Source organism: Xiphias gladius, chromosome 15 (assembly GCF_016859285.1).
Source record: "Xiphias gladius isolate SHS-SW01 ecotype Sanya breed wild chromosome 15, ASM1685928v1, whole genome shotgun sequence".
NCBI classification, from domain to species: Eukaryota; Metazoa; Chordata; class Actinopteri; order Istiophoriformes; family Xiphiidae; genus Xiphias; species Xiphias gladius.
In genome coordinates, this window is record NC_053414.1 from 25719564 (window position 1) to 25733579 (window position 14016).

General features: G+C 43.0%; 1 protein-coding gene across 2 annotated transcripts in view; it reads left to right on the top strand.

Moving 5' to 3' along the window:
• The window catches only part of myh11a (myosin, heavy chain 11a, smooth muscle), a 30733-nt gene extending 18799 nt beyond the window's left edge, over positions 1 to 11934 (top strand). For both annotated transcript variants that reach the window (XM_040147219.1, XM_040147220.1), the window contains 31 exons: positions 39 to 157; positions 301 to 453; positions 594 to 767; positions 927 to 1100; positions 1272 to 1386; positions 1489 to 1682; positions 2099 to 2220; positions 2318 to 2387; positions 2538 to 2698; positions 2908 to 3016; positions 3199 to 3330; positions 3570 to 3776; positions 3941 to 4078; positions 4196 to 4319; positions 4443 to 4614; positions 4801 to 5013; positions 5254 to 5398; positions 5550 to 5756; positions 5876 to 5980; positions 6110 to 6262; positions 6458 to 6706; positions 7066 to 7278; positions 7391 to 7603; positions 7731 to 7892; positions 8326 to 8454; positions 8540 to 8628; positions 8722 to 8845; positions 8965 to 9173; positions 9454 to 9562; positions 9717 to 9889; positions 10857 to 11934. In XM_040147219.1, coding sequence (XP_040003153.1) covers positions 39 to 157; positions 301 to 453; positions 594 to 767; positions 927 to 1100; positions 1272 to 1386; positions 1489 to 1682; positions 2099 to 2220; positions 2318 to 2387; positions 2538 to 2698; positions 2908 to 3016; positions 3199 to 3330; positions 3570 to 3776; positions 3941 to 4078; positions 4196 to 4319; positions 4443 to 4614; positions 4801 to 5013; positions 5254 to 5398; positions 5550 to 5756; positions 5876 to 5980; positions 6110 to 6262; positions 6458 to 6706; positions 7066 to 7278; positions 7391 to 7603; positions 7731 to 7892; positions 8326 to 8454; positions 8540 to 8628; positions 8722 to 8845; positions 8965 to 9173; positions 9454 to 9562; positions 9717 to 9889; positions 10857 to 10986 — 4787 coding nt within the window. In that variant the 3' untranslated portion in view covers positions 10987 to 11934. The remainder of the gene's footprint in view (positions 1 to 38; positions 158 to 300; positions 454 to 593; positions 768 to 926; positions 1101 to 1271; positions 1387 to 1488; positions 1683 to 2098; positions 2221 to 2317; positions 2388 to 2537; positions 2699 to 2907; positions 3017 to 3198; positions 3331 to 3569; positions 3777 to 3940; positions 4079 to 4195; positions 4320 to 4442; positions 4615 to 4800; positions 5014 to 5253; positions 5399 to 5549; positions 5757 to 5875; positions 5981 to 6109; positions 6263 to 6457; positions 6707 to 7065; positions 7279 to 7390; positions 7604 to 7730; positions 7893 to 8325; positions 8455 to 8539; positions 8629 to 8721; positions 8846 to 8964; positions 9174 to 9453; positions 9563 to 9716; positions 9890 to 10856) is intronic.
• The last annotated feature ends 2082 nt before the right edge of the window (positions 11935 to 14016 follow it).

Here is a 14016-nt window from a genome sequence, read left to right on the forward strand (position 1 = left end):
CATATAATTTATCAACACATTTCGTCTTGTCTCTCCAGCGGCTCAGAAGGTGTGTCACCTGCAGGGAATCAATGTGACAGACTTTACCCGTGCCATTCTCACCCCTCGAATCAAAGTGGGCAGAGAAGTGGTGCAGAAGGCACAGACCAAAGAACAGGTACTACAAGTAGTAAAACCATAAGAACAAGGAAACCAATTCTGCTTAAAATGAACACTTCCCAAACCTGTCATCTGAGTTAAAATCATTCTTCACCACTCTGGTCCCTCATCAGATATTTTCTGTTTGTGTGTATTTGTTAGGCTGACTTTGCTACTGAAGCCCTGGCTAAGGCTGTGTTTGAGCGACTGTTCCGCTGGATCCTGTCCCGAGTCAACAAAGCCCTGGACAAAACCAAACGCCAAGGAGCCTCCTTCCTGGGAATCCTTGATATTGCCGGCTTTGAGATCTTTGAGGTATAGACATGTTGATCACTGACGAGTCGGAAAGCAATAAGCCCTTATGTAGTTGCAAATTTGACAAGGTGAACACCAAAATATACACAAAATATTCATACAGGATAAGTGTCTTTAACTCTGGCTGTTGGTTGTTGCAGGATAACTCCTTTGAGCAGCTATGCATCAACTACACCAACGAGAAGCTGCAGCAGCTCTTCAACCACACAATGTTCATCCTGGAGCAGGAGGAGTACCAGAGGGAGGGCATCGAGTGGAACTTCATCGACTTCGGGCTCGACCTGCAGCCCTGCATCGAGCTCATCGAGAGACCAGTGAGTTGCCTTCAGACAGTGTTAATGCACAAAATCTACTTTACTTATATGTTAAACCAAATAAGTTCTCCAGCCTATCAGAGATATTTTGTGATCTAGTATGATGCGTCTTAATTGAAACCTTGGTCAAACTTAGTAAACACTGCATATTCTCTGTAGAACAACCCTCCTGGTATCCTGGCCCTGCTGGATGAAGAGTGCTGGTTTCCTAAAGCCACAGATGTCTCCTTTGTGGAGAAACTCTCTAACACACAAGGGAACCACATCAAATTCGCCAAACCTAAACAGCTCAAAGACAAGACAGAGTTTTCTATTTTTCATTATGCTGGGAGGGTGAGTATGAATGGATGTGTATAATATATGCCCTTTTGAGGACATAGATCTAGTATTCTCATGTTGAGTTATAATTTCGGTAACGTGATCAAAAACAATATTGCTGATTACTGAAATGTTGTAAAAAAAAAAGTTTCCATAAAGCTTAATTAACATGGATGTTGTTTGCAGGTGGACTACAATGCCACAGCCTGGTTGACAAAGAATATGGACCCTCTAAATGACAACGTCACATCGCTGCTCAACAACTCCTCCAGCCAGTTTGTGCAAGAACTCTGGAAAGATGGTGAGATGTCTGACTTAGCTGGTTTTGGTCAAACATAGCCCACCAACAATGGGTTACATTTATTTGTTTCCCATTAACATAAAGGCGTGTTGTACGTTTCAGTGGACAGAGTGGTTGGTCTTGACACGATAGCCAAGATGTCAGACAGCTCCATGCCGAGCGCCTCAAAGACCAAGAAGGGAATGTTCCGCACCGTGGGCCAGCTCTACAAGGAGTCTCTGGCCAAACTCATGACAACGCTGCACAACACCCAGCCCAACTTCGTCAGATGCATCATCCCCAACCACGAGAAGAGGGTAATGAAAAGTGCATTGTCATTAACACTAATGTCTCGTATGGCAAAGGTCCTTTCAAGATGAAGTCTGTCTGACACGGTTAGGAAAAAAAACATTACTGTAGGTGATAAAAATAACTTCACAAGACAGTGGTGTAGTGATTAGCACTGTCATCTGTCTACATGTGTTAGCTTTGGCGAAAGGCTGGTGACCTGACCACCCTGTCCAGATCCTATGAACCTGAGTAGGATAAGCATTTCAAAAACTGAATGTAGGTTCTGGAGGGAAAACTAAGTATGTACAACCGTTCCCGCACTTTGATCAAAACTACACAAAATCCATGTGTATTTACCAGCAACCAGTCAGCATTGAGGGAGTTAGGTGTATTTCCTTCATAATAACCTAGTGCATTAAAACTTATATCCTGTTCTCCTCAGGCAGGGAAGCTGGATGCTCACCTGGTCCTGGAGCAGCTGAGGTGTAACGGTGTGTTGGAGGGGATCAGGATCTGCCGACAAGGATTTCCCAACCGAATTGTCTTCCAGGAGTTCCGCCAGCGGTGAGTGGCAGCTGTTGGCTCTCTAACCTGCTAAAGTGCTGCTAGAAGCATCATGTTTGCTGTGAGGCTTCCCTGACATATTTCTGTCTCCTCGCAGTTATGAGATCCTCGCTGCTAACGCTATTCCCAAAGGTTTCATGGATGGTAAACAAGCCTGCTGCCTCATGGTAAACTTAGTTCAAAATCTCAACCTTTGTTAATCAATAAAAAAAAATCATAATCAGTGCAGTCACAGATATTTTGTGCCTATATATATAGTCTTACTCTTTGTGAGCCATCAACACCTCATCTCTCTCACTGATCTCCTTGTTGTGTAGATCAAACATCTGGACTTGGATCCCAACCTGTACAGGATTGGACAGAGTAAGATCTTTTTCCGCACAGGAGTGTTGGCCCAGTTGGAGGAGGAGAGAGATCTGAAGATCACTGTGATCATCATCGCCTTCCAGGCCCAGGCTAGAGGCTTCCTGGCCAGAAAGTATGAATATACAAGCCTCCTCACATATACTTCGCCCTCTAATAAATTGTCCTGTCTGTGATGTATTATACTCCCCTTTTTTATTTAAGTGTCGAGGAAGGGTTTCATATTTTTTGTGTTCTTGCTGTCTCTGTCACTATAAATCAGAATCTAGAACACTTTGCATTATATTATGCATGATTTTTGCTTTAACTGTTGTATTTTTTAAGGGCATTTGCCAAGAGGCAACAGCAGCTCACAGCCATGAAAGTGATCCAGAGGAACTGTGCTGCCTACCTCAAACTTAGAAACTGGCAGTGGTGGAGGCTCTTCACAAAGGTCAGCTGCTTGTTCGTGTAACAATATCACAGTGCCAGCTTCTCTTTTAGGCTCTCCTCTTACTTTTTATGTAGTATTAAAATTAATTCTTCATTCGATTTTTTCTTAAATTACAGACATAGGCTTACCTTGCCTTGACCCCATGTTAAAAATGTGATGTTGCCCATTCTCCTGAACCACAGGTCAAGCCTCTGCTGCAAGTGACCCGACAGGAGGAGGAGATGAGTCTGAAGGAGGAAGAGTTGCAGAAAGCCAAAGAAGTTGCTTCAAAGTTTGAAACTGAACTGAAGGAGATCACCTTGAAACACACATCGGTAAAGAATGATATCTGCAAGAATGACATATTTTTGCTCTCACTGGATGTCACAGCCACCTAAAACTGTGCCCGATTACCAAATTCCTGTTTCTTTTCAGTGGTTATTTAATACAAGAGTCAGTGGCTATTTAATACAAGAGGTTTAAATAAGAATAAGAATAAAGTACTGTGAGTTATCTACCGGGAATCTACTGATGATGAAGCTGAGCCAAATCTTTTCCTGTCTGTGTGCTCCAGGTTTTGGAGGAGAGGAACACACTGCAGGAGCAGCTTCAGGCAGAGACAGAGCTGTATGCTGAGGCTGAGGAGATGAGAGTTCGTCTGGCAGCTAAGAAGCAGGAGTTGGAGGAGATCCTTCATGAGATGGAGGCGAGGCTGGACGAAGAGGAAGAACGTGCTCAGACGCTGCTACTGGATAAGAAGAAGATGCAACAGCAGATGCAGGTCTACACATCTGTTTCTTGCTTACTGTTTCTTATTTGCTCTTGTTCTGTTGCAGTTGTTGCTGTTAAGAATTTCACTTTGCTTTTTTCCCCTTTTAGCTATGCCTACTCTGGCAATGTCATGAAATTGCAGCAAAAACTGAGGGTTAGGTCTTTTTTCTGTAGGAACTGGAGGAACATTTGGAAGAGGAGGAGGACGCCCGTCAAAAGCTGCAGCTAGAGAAGGTTACCTGCGAAGGAAAGATCAAAAAGCTGGAAGATGACATCCTGGTAATGGAGGATCAAAACAACAAGCTGCTGAAGGTAAGTACTGGAAAACGGCAATTATCAGAGAGACCTTAATATTGGTCAGTGACTTACTAAGAGTCCCTGTGTTAAAAGATATTGTAAACAGATTACCTACTTCGCGGTGTTTTGTAGGAGCGGAAGCTGATGGAGGAGAGAATCGCAGACTTCAGTGCCAATCTGGCTGAGGAGGAGGAGAAGTCAAAGAACCTCACCAAGCTCAAAAATAAACATGAGTCCATGATCTCTGAATTAGAGGGTAATCCTCTTTAATGCATTGTCATGTCTTAAACACCCTCAAACCTGATGGCACAATTGGAGCTTTGCTCATATTTTGAAATGTAGATTTATGCTAACTGTTACCCCTCTCCTGTACTAATAGTCCGCTTGAAGAAAGAAGAAAAGAGTCGCCAGGAGCTGGACAAGGCTAAGCGGAAGTTGGAGGCAGAGTCGAGTGACCTACAAGAGCAGATCGCCGACCTGCAGGCTCAGATTGCTGACCTCAAAGCTCAGCTCGCCAAGAAGGAGGAGGAGTTACAGAATGCCTTGGCCAGGTAAAGTCCTGAGAAGTTACAAAAATAGTAGCCATGGACAGATTTAATCTTCAATAAACCTGACTCCACAAATGTATACCACCATATCCTGTATACCACATCAACCTTGAACTTCTTGGAAGCTATCTCTGTAACTTCTATTATGCTCATAAGTATCTTCCTCTGTGCTTAACTTTTTCTTCGCAGGTTAGAAGATGAGACAGCCCAGAAGAACAATGCTCTGAAGAAGATCAGAGAACTGGAGGGACACATCTCCGATCTGCAAGAGGACCTTGACTCTGAGCGGGCAGCCAGGAACAAGGCGGAGAAGATCAAACGGGACCTTGGGGAGGAGCTGGAAGCCCTCAAGTCTGAGCTAGAGGACACCTTGGACACCACTGCCACTCAGCAAGAACTAAGGTTAGTCATACAATACTAAAATATTCAAGACATTTTATGCATTTATCTTGTGTACTTTGTTATCCAAAGTAATGCACAATGAATCTTAAATCCAAATAAATAAAATAAATAAATCACCAACACTGCACGTAACCGACACATATATACTCTTTTGTCATTATAATGCTCATTTTAGACAGAGGTGTAAAAAGTCGTATTTGTTTACTAAACATGTGCATAATCCATCCATCTGTTCTACAGAGCCAAACGTGAGCAGGAGGTGAACCTGCTGAAGAAAGCCATTGACGAGGAGAACCGAACCCATGAGGCCCAGGTCCAGGAGATGAGACAGAAACACACACAGGCTGTGGAGGAACTCACAGAGCAACTGGAGCAGTCCAAACGAGTAGGCCTGCATTATTTCAAGCAGTGTTATAAGTACTTAGGTGCAAATTAGCTTGTTTATTTAGGTTGATAGTATTTCTGGTAGAAAATCCTCCCTTTTTTCTGTCTAATCTAAATGATGTTGATCCTCCATTTTTCTCTCTTCTGCTCAGGTGAAGTCGAACCTGGAGAAGGCTAAACAGGCTCTGGAGAAGGAGGCTTCAGAATTAATCATGGAGGTGCGCTCCCTGACCCAGGTCAAACAAGATGGGGAGCACAGGAGGAAGAAGTTGGAAGGTCAGGTGGCGGATCTGCAGTCACGCTTCAACGACAGCGAGAAGCAGAAGGCTGAGCTGGGAGAGCGCTGCTCCAAGATCACTGTAAATACTGAGTGACATCAGTACTGTGCAGAGCAGGCAAAAACTGCGATTTTTAAAAAATACCACACATACATGTGCAATATAAATGTCCAAGAAACCTCATCTTGATCTTCATGCAGGTTGAACTGGAGAGTGTGACAAACCTACTGAATGAAGCAGAAGGCAAGAACATCAAACTGAGCAAGGATGTTAGCAGCTTAACCTCCCAGTTCCAAGACACGCAGGTATGTGCATTATATTCCCTATACAGTTTACATATAATATTTCCTGTGATCATTAAATACACCAAATAATGCTTGCTGACAGTAAGTTGAACTAAAAGTGATGACCTTTCACCTGGTGTGTTGCTACAGGAGCTGCTGGCTGAGGAGACACGTCAGAAGCTGCAGTTGTCCACGAAGCTTCGGCAAGCAGAAGACGACAAGAACAGTTTGCAGGAGCAGCTCGAAGAAGAGATGGAGGCAAAGAGGACCGTGGAGAGACACGTGTCCACCCTCAGCGTCCAGGTCAGAGGTCAAACTAGGAGTCGCTTATTAACAAATTATTTAGGCTTTAAGTGGGAGGCTTTAAGAGGTTACTCTTCACCTTGGAACATGAACAGCTGAAAAGACATATCAAATTTGCTGCTAAGTCACCTGAAAACAAAAGCAAGATTCCTCTTTTATTGTCAGTGACTTAGCACTGTCTCGGTCTGCCTACAGCTATCAGACGCAAAGAAGAGGCTAGAGGAAATGACAGGAAACATCGAGCTGCTCGAAGAAGGCAAGAAACGTCTGCAGAGAGATCTGGAGGCAGCCAACACCCAGTTTGAGGAGAAGGCCTCGGCATACGACAAGTTGGAGAAGACCAAAAACCGTCTGCAGCAGGAGCTGGAGGACACGCTGATGGACCTGGACAACCAGAGACAGAACGTGTCGAACCTGGAGAAGAAGCAGAAGAAGTTTGACCAGGTTAGATAAATCAGGAAACTGGTAACACAAAGAGATACTGCCATAATATGAGCTCCTCTTATTAAGTGACTAAAACCAATCATTACTGCCAAGACTAACTAATTACAGATTACATGATTATATAACCAAGTATTACCAACCAAAAAAGTTATTAAGAAAGTTAAGAACTGACTACTGACACATCAAAAAATATTATGGTGCTTTTGAAGAATAATGGGGAAATTGAGTCTTTTTTCATAGATTTCACAGATGTTAATTGAAGTTTAGGTTACGACTTTTCAAATCAAAGTATGACATGTTGGAATGAATCTCTTTAACAGCTACACCAATCCATTTATATGTGGTTATTGTTCCTCCAGATGCTCGCTGAGGAGAAGAGTATCTCCAATAAATACGCAGATGAGAGAGACCGCGCCGAAGCTGAGGCCAGAGAGAAGGAGACCAAAGCTCTGTCACTGGCAAGAGCTCTGGAAGAGGCCCAAGATGCCAGAGAGGAGCTGGAGAGAGCCAACAAGGCCCTGAGGATGGAGATGGAGGACTTGATCAGCTCCAAGGACGATGTGGGAAAAAATGTTAGTGCTGGAACATCAAAGAATGAGTCACACTTGAGACTGTTAGCGCTGGATTCATCAGTAGATTTTTAGGCACAGCATTCCAGTTAATTTGAAAATATATCGATGGCAGGTCCACGAGCTGGAGAAGTCCAAACGAGGCCTGGAGGCCCAGGTGGAGGAGATGAAGACTCAGCTGGAGGAGCTGGAAGACGAGCTGCAGGCAGCTGAGGATGCCAAGCTGCGGCTGGAGGTCAACATGCAGGCCCTGAAGGCCCAATTCGAGAGAGACCTCCAGGGACGCGATGAGATGGGAGAGGAGAAGAAGAGGCAGCTTGTCAAGCAGGTAAAGAGGCATAAAAAATATTATATTCCTACCAGAGGAATATGATCTGATCCAGCATTGCAGAATGTTGCACCAGCTGCATCAGAAGTCTGAGTCATGATTGCACACTGATGCACACTGGTTGCAGGTCCGTGAGTTGGAGACGGAGCTGGAGGATGAACGTAAACAGAGGGCCCTGGCGGCAGCGGCCAAGAAGAAGCTGGAGACGGACATGAAAGATCTGGAGGGACAAATCGAGACAGCCAATAAGGGACGAGATGAGGCCATCAAGCAGCTTCGCAAGCTTCAGGTAAGAGCGACGGGATGGAATAAATGCAGCAGCAGCTTTAGCACAGGAGAGTTTATCTAAATACTGTGCAGTCTTATTAAAGTCTTCATTGTAATTTTTTTTGGATGCACGTTTTCCTCAACATTTCCTTCTGTTTCTAAGCTTGCACCTTGTTTGAGGCTCGTACTTCAAACGGTGATAGTACCAGCTTAGCTCAAGTTGAAGCGCTCTGGTCGGAAATACTTGGATTAATATTTGAGCCTGATGTCAATAGAGATGGAAAGTGCTTAAGACTCGCTTGAACAAAATACTTTGCTGCATCAGCCATCAGGGCAGAGCTCTGGCCTAAGCACTGTAAATAAACCTGGTAAATAAATCACAGTCTGATGCTGATTGTCTCAACTCTCCTTGTTTCTCTGCCTTTGTCTATTTCTGTTTCTCTTCCTCCCTCTAGGGCCAGATGAAGGACTTCCAGAGGGAGCTGGAAGATGCCCGTGCTGCCAGAGAGGAGGTGCTGACTACTGCAAAGGAAAGTGAGAAGAAGGCAAAGAGTCTGGAGGCTGAGCTCATGCAGCTGCAGGAGGTAACACATTGGATTCCTAACAAGGCAGAAACGTGTTTCAGAGCAGAGGCTTGAAATAATGAATCCATCTGTAATCTGTTTCTAGGACCTGGCTGCAGCTGAGAGGGCGAAGAAGCAGGCAGAAGCTGAAAGAGACGAGCTGTCTGATGAGCTGGCCAGCAACTCCTCCGGAAAGTGGGTGGAGGGTTCACTCTGTTGCCTTTGTGAGGTGAACATAGAAATGAAAATATGATTACATTCGATTTCTACTGTGGTCCCTGTGTTCAGGTCAGCTCTGGCAGATGAGAAGCGTCGTCTGGAAGCAAAGATCTCCCAGCTAGAGGAGGAGCTGGAGGAGGAGCAGAGCAACATGGAGATCCTCAACGACAGGCTGAGGAAGAGCACACAGCAGGTGACCGGACTAGTACAGCCATACGAGTCTTTTCAAGGCTCGTGAAGTCCATAGACCTCGTCCCTGTCTCCGCTCCTGCCTTCCCAGCGTCATGATAACGGCATATATTCCCTCCACAGGTGGATCAGCTGAACAACGAGCTGCAGACAGAGCGCAGCACCTCCCAGAAGAACGAGAGCGCTCGGCAGCAGATGGAGCGCCAGAACAAGGAGCTGAAGGCAAAGCTCCAGGATATGGAGAACCAGGTGAAATCCAAGTTCAAGTCCTCCATCTCCGCCTTGGAGGTTAAAGTGGCACAGCTGGAGGAGCAGCTGGAGCAGGAGAACAGGTTAGGGACGAAGAAACACACAAAGCATTATGTCTGATATTGAAAACACCATAAGTTGTTGTTGGTAGGTGGTTTCATGTCATTACACACACTCAAATCCATCTAAAAGTAAAACTAAGAATTAAGTTACCTGTTCCAGTAATGTCTGTATCATTACAATCAATACTTCTTATTGGGTACCATATTCATGGGTCACTTGACAAAAACACTGCTTTTTAATTTTACGCCTCAGTTGTAATTTTATTCCTCAATCGCCTCAAACTCTTCTGTCTTTTCTCAGAGATAAGCAGCTAACTGCCAAGAGTATGCGCCAGAAGGACAAGAAGCTCAAGGACCTGATAATGCAGGTGGAAGATGAAAGAAAACAGGCAGAGCAGTACAAAGAGCAGGTACGATCACTTCATGCACTCATACACAAACACGGGCCTGTACGTGTTTCTTGTGTCCACAGACAAGGACGTGTGTCCAGGGCAAAGGCACGGTTTGGTGGGTTGGCCTGTCAGAGAGTAGTAAGCCTGCATATTTACCCCCTTCCCTCACCAGGCCGAAAAGTCAAGTACTCGCTTGAGGCAGCTGAAGAGGCAGCTAGAGGAGTCGGAGGAGGAGTCTCAGCGCGCCTCAGCCGCCCGCAGGAAGCTGCAGCGGGAGCTGGATGAAGCCACCGAGGCTAACGACGCCATGAGCCGGGAGGTCAACTCTCTCAAGAGCAAACTCAGGTAGGACAAAGGGCCAAGGAATCCGTCTCTCTGTGTCTACTTACCTGTCTGTCTGTCTGTCCACGAATCTTTACCTGTCTTTATTATTATAGGGAAAGTGGAGTGTTACATGTTCTCTTGTATGCATTTATTCCTGTGAAGGTACAACACTGCACAACTACTGCAAGGAGAAATATTGTTATTATAGTTAATTACTCCGTAGCCTGAGTACATATATGTGTATATGTGAAATACACACCATAGACACTACAGACAAAAAGTACATCTCTTCTCACATGACAAAATAAATTACACTTTGTCCGAACCTTTCACCGAACAGCTTATCTACAGTGCTCTTAAGAGGGCTGTAATCAAACATTTAAAACATTAACAATTGTTATTTAGTTCAGTGGATTTAGCCTTACAGAGCACAAGCAAAACAACCATGTTCATCTCTATTCCAGAGGCAACCCTGAACCCAAGGAGTAACACAGCAGGTACCTCTGTGCCTAAACGTTACCCCATCACCATTTCTATATTGCCATAACTTTTCATTCCACCATGCACTTTCTTAATGCTGTCATTTCTGTCATTGAGCCTAACTGAGAGAAATATGGCTCATCAGCTCCCAGTGATTTACGTAGAAAAAAAATGTTCAGTAGCAAGTCAAGTTGCACCATTCGGTTTCCATTGCACCTACTTCCCGGTGGCCATAATTTTCTCAGTGCTTGGTTTAATTGCCATAAACCAAACTCATTTCCCTGAGCCAGGAGTTAAATGAGTTAACAAAGATAACCAGCGTGCTTAACCTGTAACCAAACTACATCCTGTACATTCTGTATTTCATCAGTCCTCCCTGTAGTGTGCAACACCCGAGTGGTTTTCAAAAAAAAACCTTAACCACCTCGGAAACCGCCACATAACCACTCCTCTCACTGCAACGATGCGTTTGCATCCCTGCCTTGTGTGTGTCCCTGGGGCATTCTAGGCGTGGAAACGAGCCCTCCTTTGGCAGCGCACCTCGGCGTATGGGCGGCGGCCGAAGGGTGGTCGAGGATGCCTCAGAGGAGGAGGGGGACTCCCAAAGCGACTTCAATGGAACAAAGTCCACAGAGTAAGGGACGTCAAATAATCAGCTACAAAAATTACCTTCCAGGGCAAGGTCTGCCACTTAGAACAAAGAATAACTTCAAAAGCCTTTTATGCTTCCAAATATATAATATATATATTTTTTCCTCCCATTTCCAGTAGTGTACTGATCTGTCTTCCTTGTTTTAGAGCACCTTTTCTTGACACAAACCAATCAGAAGGACTTGGTATCAACTAGGGGAGTTGTTTTGGTGGCTCTGCTGATGTGTGATTTGCTGTTCCTTTTGTTATTTTTTTTTTTAAATTTACACTGTACTGCACTGAATGACTGATGCTTTCTTATGCAAGGTTTTGTACACAAAAATAGGTTCCTCTAATTAGCACGCTAAGTTGCCAGCAAAACCTCGGGTCTCCACAATAAGTGACCTTAGAACTTAAAGCAGAGACATAATGTAAATCTACAGATGTGTAACTATTACCAGCGACTGTCGTCCTGTTGCCTGTGACTGCTGTTAGTTTTTCAGAGCAGCGCTGAAGTGGTTTATCAGATTGGATATGTAGACAGATTTTTCTATACCCAGTCTGCTTCCAATCAGTGCTGCCATTTGTACCCCAATGAACAAATATTTAGCCGTTGAACATTTTTCTAAAGTCACCGATTTATATTATTTTCACCTTTCTTGTGCCCAGATGTGTTTAGTTTTAGTCTGGGTATAACAGAATGTTTGAGGGAAAACAAGGTTTAGGGTTACTCCAACTATAAAATCATGAGCCAAATGTCAGTATTTGGCACTTAGCAGCACTTGCATCTTCATTTAATATTTTTACTTTGTCCGGATTGACTGTACATGTTTAAAAATGCCCCCATATCACCTAGACTAACTCATTCTCATTTCTCTAATGTTAGTATATGTAATCAACTGATGTTTACATGACACCATTTGTATCTATTAATTGTTGAACCACCTGCACAAGAAATAAAGATATTTAAAAAAAAAAAAAAAAAAAGTTTTGATTTTCTCCTTTTAATGTTTCTGTCTTGGTCAGTAACTTCAGAGATCAAACATTATTCTCACCTGTTGTGTTCAATAAAAAAACAATTGCAAACCAACAGGATAAAAGTTGGGTATGGTACCTCAGGCACATTCTGTACAATTTAAAATCCAAATACAGAAGCAGTTGCAGAGCTGCTGCATACAAACAAACACCCAGTACACAGTGGTCATAGATTACGATTACAGTTAGCTCATGTTAGTTTGAGGAAGGTTACACAGCGAAGAGGAGCAGGAACTGCATTTCCCCTCAAGTATGAAGTTCATTCCTACACATAGGCTACAGTGCAGTATACATCGATGACTGCTGTATTAATGTGATATTTAGATATGTACTGAAATATTTGCTTAATGAGCTGCTGGATGGCAGTCGTGAAAACTCCGGATCAACCAGAAACATTTCAGGGAAAGCACACTCATCACATTAAAACTGTTGATCACTCTATTTCCCATTCACAATATCTCTTACTAAAAGGCAGGAAAAGGGTATTCAATATAGGCTCTATATAGCTACACAAACAGAAGTATGAACTGTGCTTATCTTTTACCTGTTAAAATCTATTATTGCTTTGCATTTTTCCCTGTTCGACAATCATATAACACTCAACGGCAGACAGGAGGTCTCACATCTATAGAATTATTACTATACATTCAGTAGTGCACATGTGCCGATCTAAAGTCTGAAGTTAAATAAAATTATCTTAGTAAAAAAGTTCTTTCCAACGCTAAGTCATAAATTTGCAGCATGACAAATCTTATCTCTGAGGCAGAAAAACCTTTTACCTATTCTTCACATTTACAAGCCTTGCATACCAGAAAATAACTGTTAAAACAAGTCTATGCAAAGGCGGGAAGGAGGAGAGCTGGGCCAAACTGAATTCAACAAAGTACTAAGTGGAATTGCTTAAACTAGCCTGAAGGAAAGTGTCATTTCCTCATTTTTAGAAGCCTGGTGGCGTGAGGAATAGATCACTTGTATTTATTTGAACTACAACGGCAAAGCAAGGCCTACAAACCGAAGAGGTAATAACATTGATGAAGGCAGCGATGGCTAAAACATCAACTCGTGGCAGCAACTAATTCATTCTTAACTCATTCCCAAACAGATTTTTTTGTAACAGTGGAGAATTGAGTCAGAAAGTTCATTATTTTATAAAAACTATTTTCATCATTTTAACCAGCAGTATTTAGCTTTAGCTTTACAAAGGTCTTTGTGTCTTACAAGTTAATTGATGCCATTCTTGATTAGAACTACATTAATACAGCCCAGAGTTTAAAGAACAAAGAACAAAAACAGACTTACCATGTCATATCAGATTTACACAAAAACTAACCCATTACTTCTATGTTTAATCATTTTTCCCCCATTATCAGAACTTTGGTCTGGCCTTGGTCATAAACACAATATTTGCTTATATGAACTTTTTTATGAGTGATGCTTGGTCCCTATACTAGGGTCAAGTCCAGTGACTGTTATTAATATACAGTGCACTCAGAAATTATACGGACCCCATGACTTTTTCACATTTTGTTACGCTGCGACCTTACGCTTTCCAAATCATGTCCACAGGTGGACTCCGTTCAAGATGTAGAAACATCTAAAAGGTAATTAAGAGAAATTAGAGGCACCTGAGCTAAATTTCAAGTGTCATAGCAAAGGGTCTGAATACTTATGTCAATGTGAAATTTCAGTTTTTCCTTTTAAAAAATTTGCAAAAAAAATCTAAAATTCTGTTTTCACTTTGTCCGTATGGGGTATTGAATGTAGGTTGATGAGGGAAAAGATGAATTTAAATAATTTTAGCATCAGGCTGCAACATAACAAAATGGGAAGAAAAGTGAAGGGGTCTGATTACTTTATGAATGCACTGTCACTGGCTCTAATTTTGGTCCCTACTTCAATGAATGAATGGGCAAGTGCAACAACCACCCTAAGTGTGTTTTCTGGGGAGCAGTAATGTTCCAAAAGCCCTGATGTGCTTGATCCATCACAGAAAGCAAATCAGA